Source organism: Saccostrea cucullata, unplaced genomic scaffold, assembly GCF_032062105.1.
Source record: "Saccostrea cucullata isolate Sc308-1 unplaced genomic scaffold, CSIRO_AGI_Scuc_v1 ctg8633, whole genome shotgun sequence".
Taxonomy (NCBI): Eukaryota; Metazoa; Mollusca; class Bivalvia; order Ostreida; family Ostreidae; genus Saccostrea; species Saccostrea cuccullata.
The window spans coordinates 14,654-25,276 of NW_026926334.1; the positions used below are offsets into that span (position 1 = coordinate 14,654).

At 34.5% G+C, this 10,623-nt stretch overlaps 1 protein-coding gene across 1 annotated transcript; it reads left to right on the top strand.

Annotated features, from left to right (window-relative positions):
- The first annotated feature begins 4,275 nt into the window (after positions 1–4,275).
- LOC134271409 (multiple epidermal growth factor-like domains protein 11) lies at positions 4,276–9,857 on the top strand. Its single transcript, XM_062753614.1, has 5 exons — positions 4,276–4,472; positions 4,561–4,613; positions 4,894–5,028; positions 6,467–6,752; positions 9,199–9,857. Exons 1-4 carry the CDS (start codon positions 4,387–4,389, stop codon positions 6,748–6,750), a joined length of 558 nt encoding a protein of 185 aa, XP_062609598.1. The 5' UTR covers positions 4,276–4,386; the 3' UTR covers positions 6,751–6,752; positions 9,199–9,857.
- Positions 9,858–10,623: the final 766 nt, after the last annotated feature.

Here is a 10,623-nt window from a genome sequence, read left to right on the forward strand (position 1 = left end):
CTCTGCAACCTTCAGGGTGAATTACTGAAGTCAGTCCAAACCAAGTCAGGGAACGTTCCATGTGACATAGCAGTGACAAGAAGTGGAGATCGAATTTAAACTGACCTTGATACCAGAACAGTAAATATAGTAAAGAATGAAGATCTAGAAATACAGGAGGTGATCAGACTACAGGGATGGAGACCTTTCAATATTCTTATTAGTTCCTCTGGTGATCTTCTGGTTACAATGGACAGTGATGAAGACAAACAATAAAAAATTGTCCGTTACTCTGGCTCTACATAGAAACAAACCATTCAATTTGATAGTGAAGGTAAACCTCTATATTCATCAGATCTCATGAAATACATGTGTGAGAACGGAAATCTAGATATCTGTGTATCTGACGAAGGAGCCAGAGCAGTAATGGTGGTTGATGAGGAAGGAAATTTCCGATTCCGATACGCTGGTCGCCGCCCTTCCACCAACAGTGCATTTCATCCATCCGGTATCACAACAGACAGCCAGAGTCAGATCCTGATATCGGACGCTTTTAACCAACGTATTCACATCCTAGACTCAGATGGACAGTTCCTCTGTTACATTGTTAAATGCTATCTAAATATTCCAAATTGCTTGTGTGTGGATACTAAAGAAACCTTTTTATGGTTGAATGGGACTGTGGAAACATGAAAAAAATAAGATATATGAAAACAATTTGTCAATAACAACCTAGTTATGGCTGTTTCTCAACCTCTCGAGATACATGTATATATTAAATATGGATATAAAAAAAATACTTTTTATCAACCACAAATATGAACAAGATCCATGTTAAACATTTTTCGAGTGCATGATATTTAAAAATGATCCTCTAGATGAGTCGATTAAGGGCATGAATTGCATTTCATTTTTTCTTCATATAATTTTTCTTTGTGTGTGGATTAGTTAGTCAAAAACTCGAAAATGAGATAATATTTATCTTTAGACAACATTACAACACTCTATAAAATGCGACAATATGTGTCTTTTGATAATATAACGACACTCACTTGACAAGTCTAATCGTGAACGAAAACCTACATATTTTAGTGTAAAATGTTTAAGCTATAGCAAAACATAACTGAACAGTTAAGTCCAGCACTGTGTTTTTTTAAGCATGTCGGATAAGGCAAATTGTCACATATTAAGACGCAGGATTGTCCAGATATAGCTTATTTTTGGATCTAATACCTATAGTATACTTTTTCATAAACAAGTATTGCGTTAGAATAAACTTGAATTGATTTTGAGCGACGTTTTATTCTGTTAATAACTACATTGCTGTGTATCTAACATAATATTTTAAACATGCACATGAGGGAATATTAATCACAAAATTAAAATAAGCTTTCATTCCGTTGCAAACCTGGTGAGGATAGCTGGATTTCTAGGGATGCTGATGGCATGGTCGGTGATACAGATGTCCCAGGGAGGACTGGCTAACACTGACCCCACACTGCACGGTCTGGATCTGTGTACCGATACCTACCACACTCCCGACTCAGTTCTCTGTGATAATTTGGTGGACCATTGAACAGAGGTCATCGTAAGTCCTACATAGAATTAAAACTAAACCAACTCAATACCCCAACCTTCCCGACTCAGTTCTTGGTGATCATTTAATGCACTATTACAGAGGTCATCGTAAGTCTTATATACCTTTATAGTTATGGCCTAAAAGTCCGATAAACAATATAAATTCAGACAACTCAGATTCAATATTTAACTCAAACTCAAACAAAAACTCAGATAAACTTGCCTGTGTAGGAAAAGATTTGTATTAATTCAATCGTTCATGAAAAATAGAATTATTCTAAATCAATTGATCAAAAACCTTGTTACAATAGTAGCAGGTAAAAAGAATTCGCTTACCACTATATATGATCTCTCTCAATCTTTCCGAGAAAATCAAAAATATCTATGGGTAGGTTAAAGGAATATGAGAGTATATATGTATATAACTTAATAAACAATATAGGTAATGTATAGTATTTTCTCGAACAATCGTATTGGAAAATGGTTAACACATATGAAGCGGAATTTATTCTCTGGGTTTTATACATGAGAACACAAGGAAAACAATTAACTTATCACATTTTACGTTTGTATGTAATTTTGATTGTCATTCTTTGCTCGATTGTCGTACAAACCATGCAAGGCTAGGCTTCTTTAATATTCAATTAAGAGAACTATGGTAAGTTACACATACATATCAAAAGGTAAAGGTTTTGCTATCAACCCGGAAAAATTTCATGCAATACGTAAGCGAACGTTTTCATTTCCCTTCATTTGATTGGTTAGCGATACCTCGATCCAACATTGAAAAGTTCCAAACGTACAAAACAAAGTAAATCAGTATAAAAAAAGTATATGAAAAATAACGTATTTCACACGTTAAAAGTCACAATCAGGCAAATATAAAGTATGAATAAGTCACAAATGTATATATAAGTAATAAGGTATTATTTAAAAACATCTATCGTGCTATAAATACGGGTTGGTACGAGATTAAATTAATCATAAAGCCCTTCGGGCTTTATAGAATTTAATCTCGTGACTTACATGTACCTGTATTTATATCCCGATAGATGTTTAAAAATGATACCTTATTTTTAAATAATCTTCACCATCATCTCATACATTTTCACAGCGCAGACCATGCCATGTACGCGTACTTAAAAAAAATCCCTGTAACGTACGTTATTTAAGAAATAAGGTATCATTTTTTGAGTTTTATTGGGATGTAAAATGGGTTGGTCACAAGGGCTTTATGGAAGATTTGATCATGTGCCAACCCGTTTTACATCCCAATAAAACTCAAAAAATGATACCTTATTACTTATATTTACATTTGTGACTTATTCATACTTTAAATTTGCCTGATTGTGACTTTTAATGTGTAAAATGCATTATTTTTCAAACCCAACGGCATGTATGTAATCCACTGAACGCGCGTCGACTCTTTATGACGTCACTGAGAAATTACGTCGAACGTTTATCCATACGCACATCTATGACCTTTTGACCCCGTACCTGTATTTATACAGTTATAAAAATGCTTGCTTTCAGTACTGTTATATAAAGGAAAACATTTGCAAATGTAAATATTAACATTTAAATGTAAAGCAAGTGTATGTGTAGGAGGAAAAAAAAAAGAAAATGATTTAGGTAATATTTACATTTTTTAAAGAAAAGAATGTAGTACTGAAAAAAGATATGCAGTCATCTCTCTCTCTCCCCCTCTCTCTCTCAGACATCACATACAAAATAGCACTCGGTCATAGTTAAAACTTATTTATATAGAATAGCATTGGGAAACTTGTATCTTTCTCTATATAAACATGTTATTATTATGCATCAAGGTATTACATGCATGTCTTAGATCTGACATCGCGACTCATGTGTATTGAAGAATGTCGCGATAAGTTATAGGCCCAAACGTCTAAATGATATAAGTAATTCCAATAAAGAAAATACATACTCTACATAATTATATAGCTATCACTAATATATCCTAAATCAATTTATACATAATAGAAATTCGGAAAAAATCTTTCTATTACCTGGAAATCTGTATCTATTTCATTCTCATTGATCATCAAAACATCAAACGCAACCGACAAAAATCACTTCCGTGTTTACAATACAGCGACTTTGACGTCGTTTTCTGAGCATTGTGACGTCGTACGATAAGGGCCTTTTTATCGTGATGTCAGTCATATTGTTTACAACGTTTTTGAGGTGTTGATTTTGACGTCACAATGTAGCTGCACGCGCAATGACCCTCTGGTGAATACAGCCTCAAACCCAGTGAATATGTAGTGTTATGAACTGTTTTGCGCTTGTATAGATTATGTAGGAAATATAAATAGACCATATAATAACGTTGTTTATTTCTTAAATACTGCTTTCATGCACTTGAGCTGTGTTATAACAATTGTCCTTTAAATAATCAAGTATACTATAAGAGGTCCATCAACAAATACATGTACTTATAATTTGATTGGGGAAGTGTAAAAAAGACTTATGGTTTTGGAAAAAATATGGGTGAAAGAAAACGTCACGTCCTGCTATAATGAACACTTCCAAGTTTTAAGTCTTTGTTTTATTATATAAATGTTTTAATCTGGAAAAAAGGTCATGCTCGCTTTATTCAAATTTAAAAAAATATAAAAAAAAAAACAAAAAAAAAAAAACCGAAACACTCGTTGGGGGAAATATTCTGCATCAATCTTAAAGTAAACGTCGTTATTTATCTAAACTGGAAGGACGGATGTAATTTTTAAATCTAATAAAGTGTACTATAAGTTATATAAACTTGTGATACATACAAGGAAACTGGTTATTTTCTATGGAAGTAGCACAATGAAACAAACAAGGTTTATTTGTCTTATTCTTTTTCTCGGGGTTTCAAATGGAAAATGCGAGGACAATATATGTCCAAAAAGCGAGTAAGTCATTTGAACATACCCGGTATATACTTATTAGCTTACGTAAAAAAATGTGAACTAATAATTGATCCCTGGTATTTCTTTTCAGCATCCCAGCAAATTGTTGTTCTGGATACCGAATAATAAACAACACATGTACAGGTAAGGAACTTTGGGGTTTTATTAGAAAGTTGATTGAACTTGATGGAATAATGCTCTGTACTGATAAAAAAAAAAACCACGCAGTAAAAAAAAAAACATATTCCATTTCATCAAGAAGCAATCATATTTTAAGGAGCACACAATCACTACTTATATAGCATGCGATTCCTTATAATTAATCTAAACAAGTTATAGTGTTTTCAGATTTGATATTCAGGGAAAAGATGAAATATATTGTGCTAATCTAAAAGAGGGAAGATGTGCTTTATACTTTTGGCAGGGTGTGTTGGTTTTTATGGAATAAACTGCAGCATCCCGTGTCCAGTAGGTCATTATGGTGTGAAGTGTGAATTGAGATGTAACTGTACAGAGAAGGAAGAGTGTAATCCATATGTTGGATGTCTCCATATCATGTGTAAGATATATATTATGTAACAAAAAGTCTTCCTTAAAAAGACAAAGTTCAACTGTTTATTTTAAGATAGTTGTTAAAAAACTTTGTTGAATTGGACTTCCGGACGAAGGAAGTTAAAATTAAAACATTCACATAAGTACTACTTACCTTAGTAATTTGACATTAATTATCTACAAAAGAAAAAAATATATACTAACTATTGACACAAAAAAATAAATTAATATACAACGGAAATAAGAAATCAAAAGCATGTTGAATATCTTTTTTTTTTTAAATAAACAAATAAGGTCGTTTAAAGTGATTGCTAATCAAACGCATTTAATTGATTTCTGAAAAACAGTTCAGAGGGTAGGTCTTTTGACACTTTCCCCGATTGCTGCGAGTATAAAAGAGGAGCGAACATGACATTGGCGTTTTCCTCCTCTTGCTTGCAATTGATAGCTTTCCAAGCGCTCGACACTTGTGATAATTGTTGAAGTACGTAAAGGCCCCCGAGAACGATTCATCAAATAAGCAAAATCTTGCCACCAATTAGAGCCAGAAAGTCCAAAGTCACCATCAAGTCCATCAAGGCAAGCAAGCGGACCAAGGAGCCAAGCAGCAGAAAGGCAGAAAGGGAGAAGACATCTAGCCTCTCTCTGCCACACTGATACCATGCCAGATCCCGAAGCTGAGCTGCTCGTTACTGGTATCCAGGCCAGAGAGGAAGTTATTCAATCCTCCACGGGAATGGTAGAGGAGCATGAGCTGCTCGTTACCAGCAATAAGGGTAGGTAATTATATCTGACTAGTTTGTGACCTGTCCCTGAGGAAGCTGCCCTGACATCGGCAGATAATTTCGGGGCGATGCCAATCATGGAGGTTTGCACTTGGGACGATCGATATAGGTACCCATGTGTCACTCTCTTTAAAACAAAAAAATGGGAGGGGAACCAAATAAATTTAGCCCTGTTGACAAAGGGTATTGCTGAACTGCATGCACAGCAGTTTGAATTGCTGATGGGGAGTAAAATCATTTCAAGCTTATAGTTTGGACTTTCAGTTAGGCGTGGCATTATCGGCGCTACATGTTTCCCGCCTTCAAAATCAGGAACTTTATACTTTTGTTGACAATGATGAAACGACTTAAGCTCCGCCTCTGTGCAGGATGAGACAACGTAATTGGTTATTCGATGCACTAATTGGCGTTTCCCCGAGTTTCTATCCCATGTATATTTTAACAATGAAGGAAAGCTGTATAAATTTCAGAAGCTGGTTATGTAACGTCGAGAATGTCAAGCCTTACTAAAAGTCCAAATAAGTGTGAAATGGTCCTTATTTTGTTTCAAATGATGTGAGGGAGCTTGAGGCTAGAAATGAAGTATTAAATGAAATAACGACAGCCATCGATAGATGGACAGATGCTTTTTTTTTTATTTATGCACATTTATATTCAAAGACATCCATGGAGGGCAGCCGAACTGGTGCAATATATGGTTGTCATTCTCGACGCGGCAAGGAAATTTCCGAGCATGGGACGGAGAAATTACGACGAGCAGTTTAGAGTATGTCAAGCAATCTGTTACCGAAATTGATCAAAATTGCTTTATGGCTACACTTGATCGCTCTCCCGCCCAGGCCAGAATCCAGCCTCGTGGCATCGCACACAGCCACACATCAACCCAAACTGAGCTGATGTCTGCTTTAATTACAGAATTGATGTCACTGAGAAAAACTAACTAAAGGTACGTTATCCGCCTAGTCACAAAATCTGGTAATAATATTTATATAGAGTGTCTTGGATTGATTGATTGATTGTATATTGTTTAACGTCCCTCTTGAGAATTTTTCACTCATATGGAGACGTCACCGTATGCCGGTGAAGGGCTTCAAATTTAGACCTATACTCGGCACTCAGGGCCATTGAGCAGTGAGGGTTCTTTATCGTGCCAGCGCCTACCGTGACACGGGACCTACGTTTTTAAGGTCATATCCGAAAGACCCGTGACTTTCACTTCTGATGCCGAGCGCTTGGCGAAGGAACAGTCACTACCTATTTTTACGTCTTAGGTTTGACGCGGCGCCGCGATCGAGAATCGAACCCGGGCCTCCCGATCACGAAGCGAACGCTCTACCACTAGGCTACCGTGAACGGTGAGTGTCTTGGATACACCTGTTCTAAATCAATTTTTTTTAAATATTCCAAACCGCTTTTCCTACACAACTCACTAAAAATGCAATGTTTTCTTAAGAAGAAAATACTGACGACGTCATGACGTTATATGGCATTATCAAATTTCAACGTAATGACTTCGGTACAGCGTAAAGACTTGTACATTTTCTTAACCTAAAAATTAATAATCTCTGACATTAATTCATATTTAATTCTAATGCACTTTATTTTTATCAAATCTATTATTCTAAACCTTTCAGTTTTTCTTTATATGAATTGATATTTACAATAACCGTTGATCATTTAAGGTGTTAATTTTCCGAGAAAACAATTTCACCAAGAAAGCGTATTTATTGTAAGAATTTTCCCCCTCTCTATTTCCCTAAAATTCATGATATAAATCAAAATACTAAATTAAATTGCTTTCAGTCGTGTTATATAAAAAACATTTTCAAATGTAAATATTCATAGTTAAGAAGTTGTAGGGTGCTCTATATCCGGTGTGTTATTCGCCGAATAACACACCTGATGAATAATTCGAAATATGAAACATTCTTGTTTTGATCAGTTTTTACCTTAGCCCTTTGCAGCCTATTTAGGGTAGGGGAATTAGTGCATACCTCGAAGCATTACTTCCATGTTCTGTTAACTAATAAGGATATAAATTTTTGTACGTCAAAAAGCATCTCTTGCGTCTCTATCTCTGTAAGATTCTCTAAAACCGATCAAACAGGAAAAGGGATCTGTATTTTATTGCCATCTATTCATTAAAGAAACATATTTGCCAAGTTTATAATTTAAATTCTTTCAGTGAGACCACTTGCTCAGGGTTCATTATTCGTGCATAGTATTACAATTAATCACACAAATTCCAATTACAAATCACTTTATTTTAGAATTGGAAGTGCAACATGTCTTGCTTTAAAAGGGGTATCACATAAACTGTAACAAAATCCAATGGAAATCATGCGCATTCCTAAAGTATATTAGAGTAGATATGATGTGAGCGTTGTTGATGCGCTGTATTCACCATATTATTTATTACTTTTTTAGAGCATCTTGTATGGATTGTGAGGTCTTAACTTGTTTACTCGGCATGTATAGTTTAAATAGGCAGCTACAAATCTGACAATATACTAACTTACGTTTGGAAAATTAAGAAGTACAGGTAACTTGGATTGGTAAAGCTTATTGACTTTATCGAGCAAGTGTTAGCAAAATGCCTATCCTGCATATTAAATAATTTACTTAGGAGGAATGATATCCCATCATATAAGAGCAATCGAGGTATTGTGTTCCAGAGAAGAGCACGACATATGTTTAATGACAAACATATTACCAAGTTGCAAAATGATTTTGTCTGATATTCTCCCGCGTTTAAAGTGGATAAGGGGGGGGGGGGGGGCAGTGACGTATATTCCTTTCTGCTAATGTGTAGGCTAGTGTGAAGTCATATAATTTATATAAGCGGGGGGCTAGGTTTTTAGGGGCTGAGAGGTGTAAGGCCCCATTTGCAATGATAAAAAGTATTTCTCCAAATTTCATTAAAAAAATTCCCAAAAACAGATTCAAAACAAACAAATCCGTTAAAAATGTCCAAACTAAGTAATATTTGTATGAAAAATGTTGTTTGAAATAATAATTTAAAAGGCATTCTCCAAAAACTGATTGAATGAATGTAAAATAAGTCATATATAAGATATACCTCGCAAACTAAAAAAAACTATTAAAAATTTGAATTTATATATGCTCAACATAAAAGAAAAACATATTGTTTAACTCATCAAAGAAAGAAGAAGGTAAAATTATGGCTTTATTGAGTCCTAGAAATTTCATGTTCTTAAAAAGTTATGAAATTGGCTATGACACTTGTTGAGTAGATAAATATGATAAATCGATCATTAAAGAATATGACATAAAGGAGGACTATTGTGGAAATATGACGTCCCTAATTTTGTACATTTCTAGGTTTAACGCAGAAAAGCATCAGAATGATTCATTTTTATTCTTTTTTTCAGGAAATAATGTTTGCCACTGTCGACCGCATCATCTTGTTAATCATTGGATACCTGTGACCTATTTAAAGTACATCATGATCTTTTAAACCCCAATTGTTGAACTTTCTCCCTTGATTAAAAATGTTTATGAAAATAGAGTTTTGCTTGGTTTCTTGTAAATTAGGAGTCTATTTACAATGGAATTTTGTAGTTAGAGAAACAATAAACTAATAAACTAAAACTAATAAACTAAAACTAATATTTTTGTTTTGATTGCAATGTCGATGCTGCAATGCCACGTTAAACAAAGATGAAGGCAACAAGGCTCTAACAACGATACTAACCGGAACTACGCAACTGGAAGTTGCAGCTGCACGTCTCCACCAGGTAAGAATGACAGACCAAAACTGGTCGTCCGCGGAAATCCACACCGAGACACGACCGTCATATAGTCCCTCGAATCAGAATCGCTGTACAAACTGCTGAAATAAGCATAAAGTGTGTAAATAGTGCGCAAGAGACTGAAAGGAGCTGGTATTCGTACACGACGTCCGTACATTGGAAATCCTCTAGCGCTGAGAGGTCGCAAAGGACATATGGATTTTTTTAAGGCGTTTGCCTTTAGCATTTGGAGGCGACGTCAATGCCATCAACTTAACTTGTCAATTTAGAACATACAATGTAGGACATGTTTGGTTTTTATCACAATATACTCTTAGATAACTTTTAAAAATTAAATTTTAATCCAAAAACCTAGATTATCATGTTTATTCTGAATATGCGTTTCTTTTTTTTTTTTTTGAGTATAGAAGCATGTTAAATATGATATTTTCCCAATTTTAACCAAATGTCACTATCTTTTCCAAATTGAAAGATCCAGACCCTTGTTTTTAAGACCTAGTAAAAACCCAAAGTGTAGGTAGACAAGAAGATTTAAATATTGGGGGATTGGGGTTCAATTTTTTTTTTTTTTTTTTTTTTTTTGGCAAACTCAGATATCTACTAATTTGACAAGTGAAAATAATACTGTAGACAAATTAACAGTTCAGTGTTATTTGGTGATGTGAAGACCCATAAACAAAACTGAGAACTCTTAACTTATCCTTTAACTCTGCTTCAAAATATGGAAACTGCCTTACTGAATAATCAAAATTCGATCAATATGTTGAACTTCCTGATTACCAAATATAGCTCAAGTTATCAATTTTGTTTCCTTCACTTATTATGCACTCCTAGTGATTTCGTTGAAATTTTCTGATACAGACTTAATCATATACTATCAATAACACATGAACTTCGGCTTTAATTTCCAGTTAAGGGAATACTAGTAATTGTCTCCTTAAATATAAAGCAAAGACGATGGGGAGATAAGGCGGGCGAAGTGCCTATAGTGCGACTGATAAGAATTGAAAAATTTAATCTCTTATATTCAAATTTATTTGATAT

Excerpts from the sequence above, each read along its gene's own strand:
- LOC134271409 (XM_062753614.1), top strand. The coding sequence starts at position 4,387 with ATGAAACAAACAAGGTTTATTTGTCTTATTCTTTTTCTCGGGGTTTCA. Across the intron at positions 4,473-4,560 it reads AATATATGTCCAAAAAGCGA|CATCCCAGCAAATTGTTGTT; the intron begins GTAAGTCATTTG and ends ATTTCTTTTCAG. Across the intron at positions 5,029-6,466 it reads TGGATGTCTCCATATCATGT|ACATCCATGGAGGGCAGCCG; the intron begins GTAAGATATATA and ends TTATATTCAAAG.